The sequence below is a fragment of the Biomphalaria glabrata genome, chromosome 2 (genome assembly GCF_947242115.1).
Source record: "Biomphalaria glabrata chromosome 2, xgBioGlab47.1, whole genome shotgun sequence".
NCBI lineage: Eukaryota > Metazoa > Mollusca > Gastropoda > Planorbidae > Biomphalaria > Biomphalaria glabrata.
The window spans coordinates 32,733,269-32,756,962 of NC_074712.1; the positions used below are offsets into that span (position 1 = coordinate 32,733,269).

A 23,694-nucleotide genomic window follows, 5' to 3' on the forward strand; every position below is an offset into this window, starting at 1 on the left:
GATTTAACTAGATCTAGTCCTAGTCAATCTAGTATTAAATTTTAAAATTAAAGTCTAGACAACATTAGACAGACTTACACTCTTCTAGTTAGTAAGTTACTAGAACTGTAGACTAGTACTGACTGTAGTGTACTGTAGAAGATATCTATCTGGTCAATAAAGGTCTATAATAGAAAACTATACTCTATAGTATACATGGGCGTAGCACCCCCCCCCCAACCCCCGAAATGAAATGAGTTTAAAACCCCCTACCAGGGGTTTTGCAGTTAAAGACCAACTGAAGAGGTTTTGGGGTCAGACGCGGAAACCGGTGTAATACTTTTTTTTAGTTTCATAATGCTTAAAAAAACATACATACGAAATATTAGACATATATTCTTTGTAATTATTTAGATATAAGCAATTTAATGTGCGTTTTAGGGACTATTAAATTTCACAATCTCGAAGCCATTCGAGATCAGTATTTCCCAGACAACCAAGGTCGATGACGTAGTTTAAGGGAAATTAGGTCAAATTTTTCAGTTTATGGCTTAGCGTACTTCCCTATTCCTTTTTACCGGAATGCCAGTTTCTGAAAACAAAGGCGACTAAAACACACCAATTTATAAAAAGTGGATGTTAGAGTTGGGGAAATTAGGTCAAATGACGCAATTTATGGCTTTGCATGTTAGATCTACTGTTTGTCGGCTTATTCTTGGTCTAGTCAAGCGAACAGCGTTTCAGCCCACGCAGTACCGCGCGCCTCAATTCGTTTTAGTCAAGTTACGCAATTTATGGCTTATGTTACTGCTTCAGACGTATTCTAGTTCTACATCTACTGTTTTTGATCAAGAGCTAGATCTTCTTTTCTCAGATCATTAATGATGTATGAAGTAGACCTAAATTTAATTAGATGAAGTCTAGATCTAGGAATAGTAGTAGGCCTATTGGATATTTAGAGATTAGACCTATCTATATAGATCTATGTAGACTGATCCGATCGAGGTGCTGGGCCTAGATCTAGAAAAACAAAGTTTAAAATTATATACTCTATCTATACACTTAATAGTGATTATTAACCTATAGTCGTCCCTAAATAGGCCAGATATGGGGAAAAAACAACATTAATTACAATGTTGAGCTCATTCAATGTAGTTATTGTAGTACACGATTATATTTAGTTTGAATCTTTAGAGTCACAACCTCGTACAACACTAGCAAATAGCTTTAACCTTAACCTAGACTTAAAGGTAGTCTGATTTAGATCTACTAGATCTAAATTTCTAAAAACAGGCAAAAATTAGACCTAGATCTACCAATTCTATATTATTATTAATATACGAAATATGGATTTTGTTACACTCTTACTTAAATAGTTCTATAAATCTATATGTAAAAATTGAATTTTCATTTATCTCACAAATAGAATCATTAGATAGTTAAGTTAGCAAGTTAATCTGTAACTGTAACAAAGTTTTAAATTGTGTTTAGACTATAAATAGAAGAGATTATCCTACTGGAAAAGGAGTTGTTTTTGTTTTCTTTTCTCTGGGAAGTGGAAAATAAATTGTGGCATCAATATAATATTCAGTAATGCATATAGGCTACTGTTGATGTAGTTATGCAACTCATTTTATTAAATTTTAGTAACCCAATTATTGCCAGTTAATCACTGAATATATATATTTTATTGTTATTAAAAAATGCAGAGCTATTCATAATTTAAAGTGTTAAATAAATAAGGCGGGCAGTCGAGTCGAAAGATTAATGAGGAATGCAGTATTTTCCATGGCTACGCAGCCCTAGCGGGTGGTCAATTTAAATGTTCTTTACGACGTCTACGTCTTCCCTCGGCAGTGGATTTTCTTTTGGCCTCTAATGAGTAATATCTATTCCACCTTGCAATTTCTAATAAGTAGCATCATTCGAAGAATGAGATCAAACTCTTATTTTTTTTAAATGTAACCCCTGTACAGATCAAGTCATCATTGCAATGGACATTCAAAACTGCAATAACATAGAAATGATCAATATTTCAATACGTTTCGAAACGCAGAAAGTTGTGTGGTTTGCGCTCCGAACTGTCTTCTCTGTGGTCTCAGGTTCAAACATTGACCACTGCCATTAACTAACATCCTGCTGGAGTTTTGGGCTATGACATAATAATATTAAATCCTGATTCGAAGCTTTGTCTAAACCTAGCAAGTGAAAAGGAACATACTAAAATAATGTTGTGTGTATAATGAAGAACTCTATTAAAATGTGATTTTGTATTTACATTTATTGGTATTTATTATATAAAATAAAATTGTAGAATGTTTCTGTGATTTGTTTCAAAATAGAAACAGGGAATATTAACTCTTCTTGTATTTCCAAAATGATGAAAGATCCATCTAGTAAACTTGTCTGTATGCCACATGTCATATGTTTTCTGTAAAATAGATTTTTAAAAATTTATTTATTAACATTTATACTTAATTATGTATACATATATATAGAACTAGTGGTTATATATATATATATAATATATCTTATATGTTATACTGATTATCTGATCTAACATAAACATCTAACTCTTATTGTTCTTAATAATAATAAATTACTTAGGTTGCAAAGTTCGTAAAGTAAAGTTAATTTGATCGTAATCTTGTACTTAGTAAAGATTGAATAAAATTCAAAGTCAAATTTTTTTTAAATACAAAAGCTTAATTTCCACTTATTTTCCTTATTCCCATCCAGACTAGGCCCTGCGCAATCAGTTTCACATAAGGCCCCGCAATCGTTAGGACCGACCCTGTTTAAGTTTAAGACATGTCACATATTTAATATTACCAATATAAATGATGACTTATTATTTTTTAGGTCTAAGGTCTAGCCTTATTAATAAGTATAGTAAGGGCTAGTAGAGGGCTATATTAGAATTAGATCTTTTTTATAAATATATTCTATAGATTTAGCTTAGGCTTTAGGTTTAGTCCTTGACTAATATAATATAATATTTATTTAAAAATATCTATGAATAATCTTTATGCTAGGACACTACTCATTAGGTCTTACTACTCTTACAATTAGATCTAGTACTATTACAGAGATATACAAATTCAAGCATTAAAAAATGTTGGCGATTGGGCTTAGACTTAACATAGATCACAGAGAGGGTAGTCTAGATTACTCTAGATCTACTTAAATCTACTAGTTTATAAACTATTACTCTAGTGTCTCTAGTATAAGTATTAAACTCTATTAGTTTTAATATTACTACAAGTCAAAGTCAAGTATTATTATTATATAAACTAGATCTAGTGAGTGACTAGTAAAAGTGTTAGAAGGCCTAGCTAGAATTAGATCTAGAATCTAGAAATAGATAGATCTATCCATTTAGTTTTGTTATAATAAAAATTATAATAGACTTATACTTTTAGTATACTAGTATAGTTTATTATTATAATTTATAGTAGATCTAGAATCTACTACTATCTAGATCTAGTCATAAGTGACTGTCTACCCCCTAGCCTAGTAGACTAAGTAGTCTAAGTCAAGTCTAAGTAGTCTAGTCCTCTCTATTAATCTATCTATAATAATTATATTAATTAAATAGTCTGCTCTATAATATATTTAGAAAAAGTAGAAGACTATCTTCAGGGCATTTTGGTGCATTCCATGATAAGTATCATTTAAAATTTTTTGACAGCTAGATTTAGATAAGTATATCATCTGAATCGCTATCAATAACGTATCCAGCCATGTCTATTTTTATTTACATTTTCTCAGTCCATTACAAAACGTCACTTCCGGTTTCGGCCATTGAAGCTGATTTTCAAATCTCGTTATTTTTTCCACTTTCAAATTACTTTTTCTAATATAAATACGCTTTTCTAAAATCTCAAAATTTTAGGAACTAACTTTGATGCTATCTACTGTCTGAATCAATCGCTATCTCAATTTCGAAAAAAACCTCTTCAGTTGGTCTTTAAATCCCCCTCTTCTATAAACAAAACTAAAAAAATGCAAACGACAATCCCCAAATTCCAAAAAAACAGCTAAGTAAGATTTTGACTTTAAAACCACCTCCAAAAATTACGATAAACCCCCTCTCAATATAATAAAAAGCAAATTACACACTCAAAATTCTCAAAGGGGTTTTGAGATTAACCCCCACCCCTCCAATTGGGGTTTGAAGCTAAGCAAATTACACACTAAAATTCTTTGAGCATAGCTAAGCTAATGAGGGGTTTTGAGTTTAAATCCCCCTCCTCCAGATGGCTTTTTTTAAAATTGAAAACCCCTTCCAGATCGTTTTGAGTTTAAAATTCCCCTACAGAGCGTTTTGAGTTGAAAACCTCTCTCTTCAATATTATTTTAAAGCAAACTACAGTCACCAAATTCTATGACCGTAGCTAAATGGGGTTCCGAATTAAAAAAAAACAAAAAAACTCCAGAGATTTTTTAGTTTAAAACCCCTCAACAGATGATTTTGACGATAAAACTTTCCTTTTCGATATAAAATCTAAAGCGAAATACAGGCATGTAATTCCAAAAGAGTAATTAAGAGAGGTTACAAATTTCTACCAGTGGCTGGGCTCCATTAATAAAGTGTGAATAGTCATCTGCCGAAATTAAAAAAAAATAAATGTGGCTCAACAAAGATGGCTAAGACAGATTTTAGGAGTCAGTTATAGAGATTGGGTCTAAAGCAAAGAAATCATATGCCGGACTGGGAGTCGAACCTTTAGTACGGTTGTGACAGAGCGTCGCATGAGGTTTTGCGGGACATGTTCTCCGACAAAATGAATTACGCATAATAAGAGTTACAGAAACAGCTTGCTGGAAAATGCACCGAACGGTGCGAGAGGGTCTAAGTCAGTAAGAATAGCACATTAGGTTTTTTAAATAAAACTTTTTAATAGCAACATCTTGCACTGTAGATACCTCAGAATATGCATTTTGTTGGCTTTCAAAATAGTGCTCGGCGGTGGGGCGAAACGCGCTGGGGGAGTGCTGCGAGCTCCCCCAGACCCCGTTGCTAGCAAGGACGGGGAGTCTGCAAGTTTTCCACTAATTCCAGGAAGAACCTATTCTAGGGCACAATAAACGTCTTCCCCCCCCCCCCCCCACCCCCGATAAAAAATCCTGGCTACGCCCATGATAGTATAGAATAGATCTAGTAGCTAGATCAAGTAGATCTAATTCTAATCTAGACTAGATTCTTTGTCATAGACTTTAGTAGAGTAGGATCTAAATCTAGAGTAGACTATTCTAGTTTCTAGATTAGACTGATAATGACTGATTAGAGTTACTCTTACTAGATCTAATCCATATTGATATGATATTGTATGTGTATTGTAAAAATAATTGTAGATCTACATCTAGATCTAAATCTATGTCTGACTCAGTGACTCTATGAATACTCTGAATACTATGATCTATGTAACTAGTAACTAGATCTAGATCTATTAATAAAAATATTATATTTATATTATTTTTAAACTATTTAAACTTATTTAAATTTAAAGTATCAATCATTATCATCACATTGATCCATTGATGATTAGTATCATTAGTTGCCAATGGCCAATGGGAAATGATTGAATGAATTGCCATGTAAGCCATGATTATGATGAGTACATCATGTCAATCATGTACTGTAATCAGTGTAATGCATAGTCAGCATAGAAAAAAGGCATAGATCTACATCTCTACAAATCTAGCTACTAGATCTAGATCTACATACTACATAGCTATCACTATCATATTCATTATAGATCTAGATATCTAGAATTAGAATTGATTTTGACTAGATCTAGATCTATATAAATAGTAATCTAGTCTTTTCTAGATCTAAAAGTATTAAAAGTTATAATCAATTAGATCTAGATCTAACTCTAGACTATAGTCTAGAATTGAGATCTATCTAGATCTATAATCATATAATAAATAGTTATAGAAGAGTCCTAAGTCGTCTAAGACGACTAAGATGAGCTAGCTTGATTCTCACACTCACGTAAATATATAATATTGGCTATTGGATCTAGATTACTCTGACTCTATACATATAATATAGTAATAGATTAGATCTACTCTCTATACATATAATATAGATCTAGATTATAGATTGGCTAGATCTATTTTAGAATCTAGACTAGCTGAACTAGATCTATATAGATCTAGATAGATCTAGCTGTAGACTGTAGATCAAATTTATTTATTTATTTTCATTAAATACAACATGCTTTATTTTAAGAAATTTTCCAAGGGACTATACTCTGAGAATAAATGGAGATAATTGAGGCCTATCAAGTAGCATGTGTGTTTATTGTGTTCCCTTGAATACAATTCAGCCAATTCAATAACACACTTAGATCTAGATCTAGATATAGACTTAGACCTAGGTCTAGACCTAGACACTAGAGGAGGAGTGACTAGACTGAGTAGAATCTGGTCTAGATCTAGATCTGGTCTTGGCTCATCATTTCAAATTGAAAATAGTGATGGCTCATGCAGGCCATACACATGTCAACGATAATACAAAAAATAATCATGGACATGGTAGTAATTTTACGTCACCAAAAAAGTTCAAGATTGTTTCTAAAGATTTTGGTGTCCAGGCCATTGATCGAACACTCAAACGAGTTTACCCCGAACCACTGAACCCCTTTTCAGTCTCAAGCCCGGAGAAAAAAATATGGTTTGCTTTTTAAAGAGTCTACAAGACTAACAGTCTAGATATATAAATAATCATCCATAAATATAATAACTATATTAATATTACTATTCTATATTATTATTTATATAGATATATAGATCTAGTATAGTTTATTTAATTCGGACATTCTCTGTTTTTGTGGTCATTAAATAATTATTTTAATATGTATTATAAAACTAGCACGCTGTATAATGTGCTTGTCCATTTTCCAATCATTCTGACCCAATTGCCAATGGCCTTCCATTTAGCTGTCTTTTTATGTAAGAAAAACGAATTTCAAATTTGTTAGTCAGATTGTTGTTTCTTCCTAAGTTTACTGTATTTTACCTCTTCCTAGGGCTAGGGTTAAGACTATTTTTTTTATTTGGCTAAGTCTATACTAATGAACTGGGCAATATTTATTCTGTTTTTGGAGCTAATTTATTTGATTCATAAGCCAAGTTGATTCCATACAAAAGAAAAATTAATAGGGTGTCCAAATTAAATTACGATTTTCTTACCAAAATTTATTTCGGACAACCAGTTTTGGACATCATTGTTAATGATCTTATATTATATTTTTTTGTTTGTTGTTTTTTTTTTTTTAATAGAAAATAAATGGGCAAATGTTGGGAGTGAGCTTGGTACATTGAATGAAGTTAAATGCTTAGATCTAGACCTACTAGATAGATCTAGATTTATATAGAGAGAATATAAAGGATTCTGTTAGGCAAGAATGGCTATCCTAACCTGTACTATACTTCAAAAGATCATCTGTATTAGAAATTTATTAAATTAATAAACAAAAAACACAAACATTCAACACACATCTAATCATGCAAACATAAAATAGTCTAAAGTCGGTGCAGAAGTCACTATTCCAGTGACCTAATTTTGGTAGAATAAGTGTGTTCATATTTTTATTTTTTGTGTTCGTATTTATGCATAGTTTGAAAACATCTTAATGATTTCATGTGAGGGGATATGCCTGGGGATCTTAAAATTTAGTTAATGTTAATATAGAATTAAAATCTGAGTTTATTGATGCCTAAATATAGAGACTGTCCGAAAAAAAATTATGGTGTCCGAAATCAGATAATGTGGGTCAAATTTGTCCGAATTGATAATGTGGGTCAAATTTGTCCGAATTAAATGAAAACACACTTCCTCTTTGACCTTAAATATAATAACAAATATAGGTTAGAGGTACAAATATAAGTAGTCATCCTTATTCACCTTTAACTAAAGAAGATTTTGATACTTCATTTTCTGTTCTATGTCGAACCATTGTAAAATAATGCGCTGTCAAAGTCAAACTTTCAAATTTGGGCATATAGGTGTCCGAATAGCATAAACTACTCTAGATCTAGACTCTATATAGTATATTAATATACTTATAACTATTACATAGATCTAAAAGTCTATATAGATCTATATTATTTTATATATATATATATATATATATATATAGGCCTATATATATATATACATAGGCCTATATATATATACATAGGCCTATATATATATACATACTAGTAATAACTAGTAACTAGATTTTTTCCTATACTCCTATAGATTTTTTGATAACTCTGTCCTGCATATATGATAATTATAGTTACTAGTAGATAATAATATCTATAGAATATTATAGAGCTTTTTCATGAAAGATGCATTTCCAAAACACTCACGATTCTTAAAGATAACCTGCACCCATTACCACTGTTACATAAGATCTGAATGAAGTGGTCGTCTACTTTCCATTAGGACTAAAACAGAAAGATTTAAAAACTCCTTTATCCCACTTTCAGTCAGAGTGTTACAAGATCATCTGTCGTCATCGAGAAGTACATAGAAGTCTAATTCATACAGTGCTGGTTGAGAATGTGTATGTGTTTCGTGTGTGAATGTTGTTCGAATTTTTTCCTCTATATTGTTATTGTACAGTAGTTACGATGAGGTTGTCAATTGTAGTCAAACTGAATTTCCAATTGATTGGGTCAATAAAATTATCTTACCTTATCTTATATATATATCAATTTCTAGATTTGTTCTAGGTCTAGAGTAAATGATGCCACTCGAACACCTTCATGTTAAGATACTTCTTGAACACCCCACTGTACTTTAAAAAATCGCCTTTATTTTGATGATTATGGTGAAATTAGTCCATTTCTATTGTTCATCATCCATTTCTTTATAGTTTAGACACATTTAGTTTCATTTATACCTGAAGACAATTTTTTTTCTTGTATTCAAAGTGCATTGATATTATGTCACTTTTGTTTACTACCTCTTGGGAAGAATGAAGTTAACAGCATTTTTGTTTGCCCATGATGCATCAGCTCAACAAAACCCATATATATTTTGCTTTTACTTAGGCAAGGAAATACATTAAAAAAATTGTTTACTCTGTCCCATGCTATCCAAACATGAAAATTGATGTTAAATAGCCTGCAACATTCGAACACTCCCTATATCAGCTTTGTAAAGAAAAGTAAATAGATTTACATCGTATTGTTATAAACCTGGTGGTGACACAGATGGGGGTAGTGCTGTGTGTTTTTAGCCTACCCAAATCGCCACAGTCCAGCGCAGGATGAGCGGTCAACCATGACCAGTGACAATACACGCCAGTTCGGCAAAGACCTGTGCTGTAAATATCACGCGCGTCAGTCACTGCGAATGTAATCAAGCGAGTGGTCAAGCGACGTTCCATGCGTTTCTAGAATGTCAGTAGAGACCCTATAAAAGAGCCGGTGTGTTACCAGTTCGAGGCGAGAACCAGCACGGTGTGTGAAATCAGGCGGAGCAAGACTAGGTTTTTGTAAAGATGGTGTTAATGTTGTTGCCAATTGCGATGTATTTGAAATTAAACTGACTGATACTTTGGAGCCCGAGTTGTGAGGTTCTTTAAGTTCGTTGTGTCGTGGTGCAGTTTGAAGAGCGCCTGGAAAGAAGGAGAGACGTAACAACTGTTGTCAAGAAGTGGGATCGGATCTACTATGGCTCGTCTGAAACTGCTGTACGAACTGGAAGTGAAAGTTTGAAGAGCGCCTGGAAAGAAGAAGAGACGTAACAACTGTTGTCAAGAAGTGGGATCGGATCTACTATGGCTCGTCTGAAACTGCTGTACGAACTGGAAGTGAAAGTTTGAAGAGCGCCTGGAAAGAAGAAGAGACGTAACAACTGTTGTCAAGAAGTGGGATCGGATCTACTATGGCTCGTCTGAAACTGCTGTACGAACTGGAAGTGAAAGAACTGAGGCAAGAACTCTGTGATCAAGGGCTGAAGGCAATCGGAAAGAAGGAAACCTTGCAAGCACGCCTTAGAGAAGAACTGACTGAAGAAGGTGAAGATCCGGACACCTGCCTGTTTGAGTTAGAACCCGATGTAGTGGAACTGCTCACCACCTTTAAGGAACAGATGTTGGCTGACTTTCAAAACGTGTTGAAGTGTGACTTACAGAAAGAAACCTGTGCCAGAGTAAAACAGATGTACACCTCAGTGAAAGAAGTGACGAGCCCTGAGCTGAAAACTTTGAACGAGGGGGTAGAAACCCCGTGCTACGAAATACGCAGCTACAATGGCCATGCTGGTGAAGATGGTGCTTCCTGTGACTAATAGCAAGCTGTACGAAAGTAGCTCCCATGAGAAGAAATGTGGTGGTTGCTGCGATTTCCTCAACGAGTACAAACCTGATGAAGCTCTTAAAGAACATTTGCTTGATGAAAGCCACCAGTGAGGTTTGGAACCTGCAGATGTATTTCAAGAGGTCACGACCAGTGGGATAAGCCCTGGTGATGATCAGGAATACCCACCGAAACCTGATGACGCAGCAGAGACCCCCTTGCAAGTAGAAAGTAATTGAAAAGGTCTCAACCCAACAGACAATTGGTCCGCTGCTGAGACCAGTCGATTGAAGCCTGATGCGCAGCCTGATGCCGAAGGAGAAGGACCTTTGCATGTGGAGAGCTACCAACCAGTCCCACAAGCATGTCCTCCATACAAGTCTGAAAATGATGACCTGTCCCATAATTTCCCCTTCAGTGAACCTGAAACCCATCCCAAAAGTCCTCTTTCAAGAAAGCCATTTGAAACAACCTGTTAGGCCTATGATCTTAGTGACTCCGGCCCTGGCATCCTATCCCTCACCATGTGTAAAAGGGCTGCCCTCAGTACAGAATGACAGAAGGCGAAGTTTGATGAATCCAAAGTGCAAGGTGATGTGACTATGACGTCAGTGTAACCAGGTGAAGGTCAGCTGGAGAAGACGAAAGCGACATTTGCTGAATGCGACGTGGATGGCTTCGTCTAGCTCAAGAGGCAAGCCCCCTGTCACCCCCACCAATCGACCCCCACATGCAGCGATGAATCTTCACATCCCAGGTCATGAGATTGATGCTGTCCGGGACGGACAGATCTAAGGAGGGGACAGTGTTATAAACCTGATGGTGACACAGATGGGGATAGTGCTGTGTGCTTTTAGCCTACCCAGATCACCACAGTTCAGCGCAGGACGAGCGGTCAACCATGACCAGTGACAGTACATGCCAGTTTGGCAAAGACCAGTGCTGTAAATATCACGCACGTAAGTCACGCCGAATGTAATCAAGCGAGTGGTCAAGCGACGTTCCATGCATTTCTAGAAGGTCAGTAGAGACCCTATAAATGAGCCGGTGTGTTAAGACTCAAGAGTTCACTTCACGTTACCTCGCAGTGTGACCAGTTCGAGGCGAGAACCAGCACGGTGTGTGAAGTCAGGCGGAGCAGGTTTTTGTAAAGACTGTTAATGTTGTTGCCAATTGCGATGTAATTGAAATTAAACTGACTGATTCTTCGGAGCCCTGAGTTGTGAGGTTCTTTAAGTTCGTTGTGTCATGTGGTGCAGTTTGAAGAGAGCCTGGATAGTAGGAGAGACGTAACAGTATGCACAAATTGTACCCCTTTTAAAATCATGATTTTATGACACATACATGATGTGTCATATGTGTAGGCATTATGGCCTCATAGTACTACCGGGTCTAGAAGAAAACCGTTTCCAATTTACTTTTTTTTTTTAATTTACTTCCAGATGCGCCATTCTATTAAGCTCTGAATTGTGTGTTAAAAACAAAAACCTAACACATGTACTTGATGTGAAGAAATATTAATATTAATAAAATGAGGTGATATAGAATGTATAAGAATGTATAGATATGGTATTTTAAAATTAAAATATTTTTGGCAGGAAAAAAGGGGGGGGGGGCAGTCAAGACACTATATGAAGAGATCATCAATATTTGATCGACCATTAAAATGTGGTGTAAGCTTCAAATACAGAGTCAGTTAAGAATATTGTGCTTCTAGATCTAGAAATATGGCGCTGGGTCTATAATTTTTTATTTTTTTACTTTTTGCCACAAAGCTCAATGGGCTGCAAAGACGTTTCTTTGAAACAGATAACAATGTCATCATGAATGGATAAAATAATAACAATAACACACAATCACAGTTATTCCCACAATATTTCCCTCTCTTATTTTGTCTACACCCTCTTTCTCCTTCTCTCTCCTTACACAATTCCTCTTTCCAACATTCACACATTTTTACTGCAAAGTAACGAATTTCAAGACTCAATCTAAGTGCAGCCATTAGACCAACACACAACAGAAACAGTTCAGTGATAGCGCAACACGTAGGTGTAAACCGGGCCATCAACACAACCCTAAAACATTGTTCTAGTTGTAGTGAGAATAATGTTTAGGGGAAAGGGGGAGGTGCCTATTATTGATTGACCTAGTACCAACGGTCAAGCTGTTAATTAGGTCACAAATATTTAACATTCTAGATATGTATTATATATAGATGCATTTTTTTTTGTGACAGATACTAACCATGCTCCAAGATTTTTTTGGTCAATCAGGTGGCTTGGGGAGGACTGATTTATCTAGGTCTATAGGTAACTCAATTCACAAGCTATTATTAGTGCCCCCCCAACCCACCACCTCCCAAAAAATATTTAGCACTGACTTTTGGGCCTTTTTTTGTCACAGACAATGAACATGCAAGATAAGCCGTGCATGTTTTGTTTTTAGGTCAAACAAGTAAAACTGTTGTCCTCTAATGACTTGGGGAGGGCGGGATTATCTATAGGCAACAGAATTCACAAGCTACCAAAGCTTGTTAGGCTCTCCCCCCAAAAAATAATATTTTACCTTTACCTATTCCTTAGTCTTTTGGACCATTGAGGCACCATGCAAGATTCGTCGACCATCCTTATCCATTTCTCTGTCTTTTTACCCAATTTTGAACCTCTTTCAATGGCAGGCCCGTCCATTCTTTTATGTTGTCTTCCCATCGCTTTCTCTGTCTGCCTCTTCTTCTTTTTCCTGGTACTGTTCCTTGAAGGAAGGTCTTTGCGAGCTCCGAAGATCATGTAATATGGACATAGATTTTTAGGTTGCGTTTTTTTTTTTACAAAAGTTAGGTCATCATGAAATTTGGACCCCAAAAAATAATATCTGGGCTTATAAAGGGCCTTTTCAAGACATTCAGGTCAACTAAATATAAGTACCAGTACGGTAATGTGGTACTGGGCTTAGCGCCTTATAGTTATGTGTATCATCAGTTTCTAAGCAGAGATGGGTGATAAAAAGCATGGACTAATACCTAACTGTTTTGACATGGAGTAAAAAGATAATATAAATAACAAAATTTTAAGATAACACTTTTTAAACACCATACTTATGTGTTTCTCAAGAGTTTAAGGTGTTCGATTCTTGAGGGAAAGCATCGACCTGACCCACCTTAACATAAAATCTAATTTTAACTATGAGTAGTGATGCAATAAAACATCAAATTTTATAGAAAAATGGATGACGAGTCAATTGATATGTTTTTTTCCTAGGTCTACCCTTTGGAGATATACAAATTCAAACATAAAAATGTTGGCCACTGAGCTTAACTTGTTCGATTGTTGTAAGGTATTCTTCTTGATACAAAAAGGTGATTTAAAAGTCTAAGTTATCTGACTCATCATCATGAGAGACGTGTGTTTGTAAAATTGTTGTTTTTTTCACATTTTTATCTATGATTTTGCACCCTAGATGAAAAAAATGTGTTTGTGCTTCCCTTAGCTTGTTTGCAGGTTCAGAGCTCCCACCAGCAGGTTCTAGGTGTCATAGGTTTTGCGTTCTGAGCTACATAAATGAATTCTCCTGGTGTCTAGAGCACAGTATTCATCATAGTAAAAAAAACATTGCATGTCAAATTAAGTCAGATAAAGAAGACAGCACAAGCTAACACTAAAATGGGAGGAACATTCAAGATTATGCAACTACTTTTGAAATGGTTGTGATTGTCCTAATATCATGTTTATGTTAAGGGAGTCATCTTGTAACAGGACTGTTTTTGTCTAAGAAAAGTTGTCAATAGACAGATGTACAACAGTTATGGTTAATTTGACAAGTCTGAAATCCATGAGAAAGTCCAGTAGAATCGCTTTTGCAAAGACTTAGATTGAAATGTCTTCTTAAAAAAAGTTTTGGGTGTGTTTTTTTGCATAGGCCTATAGCCCTTTCAAAAAAGGTGTATATATAGTATGCATTTCTAAAAGATCTGAGAAGATGAAATGATGTCTCTTAATTAAGTTATTATTATTTGATAAAAATGGTTTTACTTAATATTCAAAAGTGGTTTTATAATAAAATTGCAAATAGAATACATTTTTTATTCATTTTTAAAACTTTCACACTGTCGTGTGTGACTGTGCCCCTCCCATGGTTTGAAAAATGCTGGTGTGGAACATAGCAAAGCATGAAAGATGCGCTATACAAAAGCAATTAAAATAAAATTAAATTTGAACATAAACAAAACTTAAACCACTCTCTTAGCAAAAGTAGGTTTCGGTAGGTAGTGTCTACTGATGCAAATTTTCTGTAACACCTTTATCATTCTTATTCATTTTGTTTGTTGCTTCTATAAAGTTATTTGATAGAATGCATTGTACTATGCCAGCAATATTTGTCTGGCTGCACGTAAATCTTACCTGTTTCTATGACCAACTGTTCTGAGGTCAGCACATAATGTCCTAAATTTCCCTAAGGAAGCTCTGGCCTATATATTGATAATAACTGGATAACATTTGTCATTCAATTCAGAGTTGAAAATCTTAAGCTCTTTATGATTCTTTTTAAGGCCTTAAGCCAACCAATTAGCTACTTCTAGTATACAAGGCTATGTAACAGAAGCATGCGAGCCTCTAGTACTTATTTTGTAACTTAAATTTTAAAAAAACAGCAGTTTTTGTAAAGAATATATGTATACCATTGTATATCTTAATTCAGGAATGGTGGGTTGCTGCCACTAGACTATGTCAAAGTGTTCCTAAATTTAGGAACCCCTTTCTATAGAATACCACACTGGCACTATGTGACCTATGGTCTTTCTGATCTTCACGGGGATGGTAGAGTTCATGTGTAAGTATATTGATAGGATTTAGTTCTTTTTAACTAGAATACTTGAATAACAAAAACTATAACATCATATCCATCCAAGGAAGCAGCTTTACATGTTTTGCAAACAAATGAATGCTACATGACTTTGTGTGATAGCTGTAGAAAAAATGCTGTATGCGGATATGTCCAGTCAGCTTCTGCATAGTCTCTAATTATAGCTGATTATTCAGTTATAAGAAACAAAACCAAAATAACTGTTAATCTTCCATATATGTGAACTATTACAACAAATTTGTTTACAATATAAAAAAAAAAAAGACATGTTGCCATAGGTTCCCCATTCAGACCTTGTGATCTATGGGGGAAGATGATTAAAATCACCTGTTTCTATGGTGATGGTTAACAAGGGTGTCATGTGGCCAGCACAACAACAAACTGCCTTTATGTCTACCTGGGAATTCTAAAAATCCTGAAGTTCAAAATGTATGGTCAAGAGTAAGTAGAATTTGAATACTTTAATATTGGGGACGTGGTGGTCTAGTGGTAACAAGAAGTCTCGGGTTCAAGTACACTTCAAGACAAGGATGTTTACGTTTTGGGATTTTTATGGCCCTCATAAGTCCACCAAACTCTAGTCTAATGGGAACCCGACAATAGTTGAGGAAACGTTAAGTGGTTGGTCATGCTGGCCATGTGACAACCTCATGAACTTTGGGCCATAGAAACAGATGACCTTTACATCATTTGCCCTTTTAGATCTTTGGGTCTGAAAGAGGTACTTCACTTTTGAAAAAATTTAATATTGGCTTATATGGTGGCACATTCACCAGCTAATCACTTAGATTTCTTACGCTGCCCAATGTATTATTTTTCATTGTTACTTATTCCATTCACCAAATATTTTTACCAGAACCACTTAAGTAAATGGAGGTGTGGTAAAGCACTTGGTTTCCGAATCAGGGGTCCCGGGTTTAAATCCTGGTGAAGACTGTTTTTTTTAATTTCTGGATCTTTCGGCACCTCTAATTCCACCCAATTCTAATGGGTACCTGACATTAGTTGGAGAAAAGTAAAGGTGGTTGGTCATTGTGCTGGCCACATGACACCCTCGTAAAATGTAGGCCACAGAAACAGATGACCTTTACATCATCTTCCCTATAGACCACAAGCTCGGATAGGGGAACTTAACTTTTTTTTTTTACTTTACTAAATAATGTCAGGTCTACATATTAAGTATTTATTGGTAGTGGCTTACAGGGGCATCTAAATTCTAAAGGAAACACATTTTTTTATTTTAAGTCTTAAATTTTGAAGGAGTTAAATAAAAGTAACATTTTAAAGTCAATTTGTGTGGAAAAATAACAAAATATTGTTTTATGTTAAGAGTTTCATTTTTATTTAGGTTCAAAGGTAGAGATCAGCCCAGTGGCTTTGGTTTTGAGCTTACTTTTCGTCTTAAAAAAGATTCTAATGAAAACGTGCCTCCTTCCTGGCCAGTGACATTGCTGAATGATTTAAGTCGATATGTTTTTAAAACAGGTAAACAAATCTCTTGTCAACTATATTAAACTGCTTAAAAAAAATTATATCAAGGCTATTATATACCTTCATTGGCAAACGTATATGCTTCTTTCATTCAGTGGGACAGTAGGATGATGGGGCTATTTCAATGCTTTGGACTTGCATGCTGCTCCGAATCTCTGTTAAATGTTGACTTTATGAAGACTTAGCCCAACTGCCATGTCTCATATCATATTTTTTTTTTCTATTATGCTCTTTTACTTCATACCACTGGTTTTTATAGTGTTTACTACAACCCTTTATCATTACATGCTACCTGCTGTTCTGTTGCTCACATTTAACACTTTGCCATTACATGCCATTTGCTATTCTGTTGCTAACTTTTAGTCTTTAATTTTTGATTGCCATTTACTATCCTGATGCTCATTTTTAACCCTTTATCATGTCATTTACTATTTTGTTGCTCACTTTTAACCTTTTATCATTACATGTTATTTGATATTCCATTTGTGCAACAACTGTTTACCTACCAGTTTTCCTCAGAAAATTTTGAGGTCAAAATAGAATATTTTTCAATGTATTATTTTTGATGTATTTTTATGAAAAATAAAAATAGTTCTTTATGCTCATGCACAGGTATTGAACTTTGTACATTTGATTATATACCATGGTTTGATGCACTCAATAAAGTTGGAAAGGAAAGGTCCAGAAATCCAATTATTACACCTTGTCCATCTAATTCCTATATAAATCATATGATAGTTGTTAATGACCCTCAGCTGCTCAGCTTAGATACTGCATCTGGGACAGTGAACTTTTTACAGGTTGGCATATTAAAACAAAATAGTCTACATATTTTAAACATACAACATCATAAATCTCATTTTCCCTTTAATATTTGTAGTTTCATAATCACTGCTATTACAGTAGTTAAAATGAAAAGTAAAATGAATGCAAGCTAAATATTTGTTTGTTTCAAGGTTCTTGTTGCCTCTTTAGTTGGTGTAATCATAGAATTTTTTTTCTCCATAGATAGTTGGTGTGCTCAAAGAAGAATTTCATTACGCAAGGTCATGGAAAACATCTGGTATTGTAGACCAGCTTGAAATACATCCTCAGTAAGCTTTGTGAAGAAATATAGTTTTCTAGTAGGCCTTTTTGATGTAAACATATAAAATATATTGATGACATTAATGTAATAAATAATAGAACACCTTTATGACATGAGATATCATCTTTCAGATCAGGCAACATGCTAGTCACTGATATCTCACGTAAAATATCAGTTTTTGATCTCAATCCAAGACTTGTCTTGGAAATATTCTCTAAAATCGAATCAGAGGGTACGTTTTTAAATAAAGTGACTTGTCATGTTTTGTGGAAGGAAATCACTGAGTAAGTACCGATAGTTGTATACTTGGAATAAAATTTCAAGACTTGAACTGCTACCCAATGTTCACAAATAGATAGCTCTAAATTTCACAATAATATTTGTAAAACATTTTTTTTAAATATACAATGCTAAATAAAATGTACTCAATTTTTGCAATGCAATATATTTCTTTTTTTTTTGTAAGTTAATAATTGTTGATAATGTTAAAATAAAAAAAAAACGAGCATTGACTTTAGAATTAATTTGATTTACTTGGTGAATCTTAGTGAAACAGATACAGTTGAGGGTCCAGAGAATGTGAGCTTAAATGAGCAAGATGAATTTCGCAAGATGAAGTGTGTACATCTGGATTTTGATGCCAATGCAGCAGAACTTCTGCCAATAATGCTATGGTAAATTTGTGCATTTTTTATTTGAGAAAATCTCTAAATACTTTTAAAAGAAAAGTCTATTTTTTCAACATAAAAATATTGAAAAGACGATTTTTTAAATTTATGCCATTTATTTAACTCAGTGTTTCTAGACACCACCCCCTCCCATGAAAACAAAAGTACTTCCATGCCCACCTTGGCCAGCCAGAGGGCCAGTTTAAGCACTCGTGCTCTGGGTCAAAACCACTGCATTTTGAGTTGCAGAAATGCATTCTGCAGCAGTCTAAATTGCAATTTTGAGAAAGTAAAAGGAATGGGAAAAGCCTTTAGTGAATTATTAAAGACATTCAGGCACAAGAAGTGTCCATATGTCTGTAATGTGCATAAACAAGTCTTGTATCAGATTCTGTTTTTGGTCAGAAACATCAACAGAATTGAAGAAATTCAAAGGTTCTGAAGTGAGAAAGAGAAAAGGCAAGAAAAGTCAAAAGAAAAAAAAAAAACAACCTATACCGTAATAGAAAACTAACCACAAACAAGTAACATAAAGTGGGTTTTTTTTTTGTTTTTTTTTATCAATCTCTCCTTTATGAAGACTGCTTAATAGAGCAGCAATTATACATAAAACACTGAACCATAATCTTCAAATACAAAATCTAATAAAATACTCAGAAAGACACTAAGATAAAGGCACATTCCTGGTTCCATATGCTAGGGCAAATTAGTATAAATGCTATATATTTAGAGCATGGAATGGGTTGCCTGGGTCAGCCAGGAAAACCAATATCTTGGCAGAATTAAAGTCATTGGTTAACATGCTTGACTAGATTGACCTAGGATCACACATAGGACGTAATCTTCTTTTTTGAAGTAATGTCTGTATTTGATAAGAAGCTGATAGTAGCCTGTAATGTCTCATTCTATTATTTCTTGTAATGCTTTAATATTGCAAGGTGTCTTACCACTGAGCTTGCACAATCAAGTTATTCTATTAGTCTATCTGATTTCTACACAAGACGATGTGCAAAGTGTTCATGAATGTCTATTTATTCAACTCTACTGAATACAAAGAAACACTTGAGTTGAGTGCGGGAATACCCACTGAAAGCATGTTCAAAATCGCCTAATTTAATTTTGAGAGAATTATATTTTGAAAGATTAATAAATTCAAACAAAATTTTCACTGTGTGGCCAATGAGGTAGTAATTATTTTTCCCAAAGATTTACATAAACTGTCAAATTTTTAGGAAAATTGTTAGAGCTGTTTTTCTAAATACCCATCCAAATTTCCTTTAAATTTCCACCTATGAAGATTTTGCATGCTAAGAAAAATTTTAAAAATAATACAAATTTACAAAGTTTTGTCCAGATAACCTGGATGATGGTTAATGTAATTTTTTTTTTTTTTCACTTATGCTTTTAACCATTGCCAACTCAACCAGCTCAGTGAGGGTACTGAACTTTAAAAAGAATTGTTTTATATCAACAGTGATTTGGATTTTGGATTACCGTTCTGTTCATATGTCCTTTGTATGGATGGGAACAGTCTGAATAGTATGTATAAGATCCTTATTACATTAATAGGCTTCATTGTAAGCAGGTGTAAAATAACTATCGAAGAAGACAGTGATCCTGTAAATTCTCCAAACTTTGGTTAGGGGGTATAACAGGTTAAGAAATCACAGCTGTGTTTTATTTATAAACCTCATCCCTCTTTCTCCACCTGCACCATGCAGGTCGCTCTTTTGCATTTTGCCTTTGTAATGCAGATAATACATAGCTTGCAGAGTTTTGTTTAAATTGAATGGGGGAATAATGAAGCAGCCAGAGTTCAATGTATTGATTCTTGAGCTTCTTTAGCATTGTTCATGTTTTATGTGGTTTATGTAAAGATAGACTAAATAGTAACATTGAGAGACAGGGTGTGACTAATGACGAGCTAAATATGTGACAAGTGAAAAACCTATGTTTTAACAGACCTAAATTAAAATGATTAAAGCTAAAATCTGATTTTTTTGACAAGCATTATTTAGGTGTACCGTTCTTAGAGAATGAGGTATGACCGATGGTGAACATTTGAGACCATTTTCAATATTTACCTGCATACTAAACGTCATTATGATCAATATCATGTTTTTTATGAAATTCATAATTTTAACCATAGAATAGGGCAGTTCTGTGTGCACTTTATTTTTCTATCATTTATCATTAAGTCAATGACTTCTATGGTAATCAATACAACTTAATAGAGCTATATCAATACAACTTAATAAAGCTATATCAATTACCTATTATTTTTTTGTTACATCTCTCAAGATTAAAAATGTATTCTCTAATTCCTTTCAGGGGACGACTGAGGCATGGTAGAAACTTTGTGTTCAATAACCCTGGTTGCTGTGAAGGCCTTGACTGTCTAACCATTGAGTTTATACCATATAATGTTCCACCTAGTCCAGATGTTTATGTCACTGCCAATAGCCCATTGAAAGCCAACATGAATAAACACCATTTGCAGGTGATATTTAAAGTTTTATGTTGATTTAATTGACACATTTATAGTTTCAATATGTAAAGCAATATGATGGTAAGAGTACTTTACCAGTGTGGTTGAATGGGTTAACATACAATCACAGCTTTAATCTGCCTATTGAAAGTGACATTTAGAAAAAATATGTTGATACATGGAATCATTGGGTAAAGCAAAGTGCCCCTTTCAGACCATGCAATCCAAAGGCAGATGATGTAAAGGATATTTTTTTTTTATTTGAATATTTATATTTTTAGCAACAAAAAGATTTTTGTGTTAAATTTTCTTTAAGACTTTTTTATGCCTTCATAAATTTTTTTTCATAGGTTAGTATTATCAGGGAAATTAGTGTACTGGTACATTTATTTTAGTCCGGTAAAAGTTCTATGCCTTTAAAGTACTCACTTTTCCTTTATTTGAGACTATTTAGGTACAGGTAGTTCATTCTATGCTTTATGCTCAAGAAAACAATGCATACAAGTACAGTAGTGTGTTTTCTGTACTTTTTATTTTAATCACATTTCTTGTAACCTGTCATTTTTATAATCTGGTACCCTTGGTTCAAAGTTAGATTTTTGGGAACTTGACTGTATCATTATGCATTTTTTTAACAGATCTTTTGCGGTAAAGCAATTATTCAAAAAATGGAAATGGCATTCTCAGGAATGGAGAGACTTAGAGAGGTAATTGAAAAGTATAAGCTCAACATTTTTAACTAGTATTTTAATAGATAATTATGTTAGAGATGAAACCAAAGATTTTGCATGCTTTCCAAAAACCCTTATTTAATTCTAATCTTTTGATTGAAAAGAAAAATTCTTGGCCAACTATTTTTTTTTGGATGCAATGTTTTTATCAACTCACTCTGTCTGGTAAAAAAGTTTGAACATTTTATTTCTCCCACACCCATTCTCATATCAATTGAAAATTGCACAATTATTTCTTGTAATGGAACCAGACAAAACAAGAATCAATTTTTTAAAATTATTTTTGTTTTGTATTGAACATGGGAAAAAAAATTGTACTTGACTGTTATGGCGGTATAAGTTGAATTAGTCCCCTGTATGTCCTTGGGAAGGCCGGTATGGACAGTATAGAGGGACTTCTTATTGTCCGACAGCTACGCTGGGCAGGGCACGTATCCCGTATGGGAGACGAATGTATGCCAAAGGCAGTCTTTGTTTGGTGAGCTAAAAGGTGGTCGACATAACAGAGGCAATCCACGGAAATGCTTCAAAGACCAGCTTGGGCACTAACTTGCCTTAGTTGACATAGAAGAGAGTACCTGGTTGCATGCAGCATCAGAACGAGACAGCTAGAGGTCACTCACAAAGCCCGCGGGATACACATTTGATACCAAAAGAAAATCTACATCGACCACCTGCGGACAATGGTTATGCATGCCATGGGTGTGGCAAAATATATAGATCACAGCTGGGGCTGCGCAGCCACAGGAAATACTGCATTCCTCACTAATCTTCAGACTCGTAAACAAGCCTTATTATTATTAGTCCCCTGTATACTTAGTGTAGAGAATCAGGTCATTGCTTTAAAGTTTAAAAACTAACAATAGATAGCTATGAAACCTTCCATTTTCATAAGCACTTTGCTGGCACAGTGAGTAGTGTAGTCATACTTATTTTTTATTTTTTTTATAAAATACATATTAAAATCTATCATGGTAACCTTCACCCAAATACCCCTTTCTTTCTCACCCTCTTCCCTTCCCAACTGGTCCAGACGTGATGGGATCATAGCACAGTGAGAAAGCTAAAACCATGAAATTGTGCTAAACAAAAACAATAGGTAAAAAATATTATTGTTAGTCTAAATCTATTACAAATTTAATTATATGAATAATTCAAACTAATTGATAGAATTACATTTAATATAAGCTTTTTTTTTTTAATATGTTTATATAATTGTTTCATACAATAAAACAATATCCAAACTTTAATAAAGTGGAATCTGCTTCATTCAAAATGCCAGATGCATTTACCTTTGGCTTGTTATGCATGAATAAAGAGTGCTTACAGCACACAGAAACAAAAAAGTAATTAAGAAAATTTCAATTTAGCAGAACTGAAATATCTGGATTTCACTGTTGCTAATTTAATTATTAATTGCTAAAGCATTTGAAATTATATAATCTACTGGCAGTGTCTTTTTTTTAAATCGATAGCTCTTTTTTGTTAAGGCTTTTTTTAAATAGTAGTTGTTGTTTTTTTGTGTTAAATCCTAGTTTGATTAAATGATACACATAAGACACTTAAAAATTTTAAAAACATTATTTAATTTGTAAATATTGTTTTCAGTTTTTCTTTTTACAGTACTTTAAATTTTTCTTCTAATGACATGGTCCATTTTTCACTGCATAACAATTTAAATTTACATTTTTTTTCCCCTTTTGTTGCAGCAATTAGAAAGTCTTCCCATGCGCTTCATGCTCAAGTCAGCCATGTTTGAAATTACATTTAGAATACAATCAGTTCTAAGATGTCGACACAATACAAATAGCTAGCATAAGAGTTGTTTAGGTTATGATTAAATCCAGGTTGTGAATGGACTCGATTTCTTTCCTCTAGTTTGTGTCAATTATCTTCTATATTTTCTTTCTAAAAGACATTATGTTCTTCCTTAATTGCTAATGAAATCTCATTTGATAAAAGAGCAAATATTTCTTTAATACATCTATTTACTCAGTTATATGTATATAAAATTTATTTATGAAAAACAAATGTCTTTCAAACAAATTTTGTTGACAATAAATATATATATAAATAGAATAC

The 23,694-nt window shown here is 33.9% G+C and overlaps 2 protein-coding genes across 11 annotated transcripts in view; one reads left to right on the forward strand and one right to left on the reverse strand.

Annotated features, from left to right (window-relative positions):
- The window catches only part of LOC106055319 (regulatory-associated protein of mTOR-like), a 47,571-nt gene extending 41,425 nt beyond the window's left edge, over positions 1-6,146 (reverse strand). For 4 of the 8 annotated variants that reach the window (XM_056020126.1, XM_013211544.2, XM_013211525.2 and 1 more), the window contains exon 1: positions 79-221. The gene's annotated coding sequence lies outside the window, so the exon portion shown is untranslated. Of the gene's footprint in view, positions 1-78; positions 222-6,066 lie in introns of those variants that run through there. The other 4 variants (XM_056020124.1, XM_056020123.1, XM_056020125.1 and 1 more) reach the window with 4 other exon arrangements.
- A 110-nt stretch (positions 6,147-6,256) lies between these two features.
- LOC106055342 (suppressor of fused homolog) lies at positions 6,257-23,691 on the forward strand. 3 transcript variants are annotated; one of them, XR_008776557.1, is made up of 11 exons: positions 6,257-6,664; positions 14,983-15,114; positions 16,496-16,632; positions 17,251-17,438; positions 17,647-17,732; positions 17,857-18,009; positions 18,274-18,399; positions 20,725-20,893; positions 21,520-21,588; positions 22,646-22,711; positions 23,322-23,691. XR_008776557.1 is itself a non-coding variant. In XM_013211562.2 (10 exons), exons 1-10 carry the CDS (start codon positions 6,468-6,470, stop codon positions 23,424-23,426), a joined length of 1,362 nt encoding a protein of 453 aa, XP_013067016.2. In that variant the 5' UTR covers positions 6,257-6,467; the 3' UTR covers positions 23,427-23,691. The 3 variants fall into 3 exon arrangements, 2 of the variants coding, with proteins under 2 accessions (XP_013067016.2, XP_013067032.2); XM_013211562.2 differs by lacking the exon at positions 22,646-22,711; XM_013211578.2 differs by lacking the exons at positions 21,520-21,588; positions 22,646-22,711; positions 23,322-23,691 and adding an exon at positions 19,868-19,932 and having other exon boundaries at positions 20,725-20,867.
- Positions 23,692-23,694: the final 3 nt, after the last annotated feature.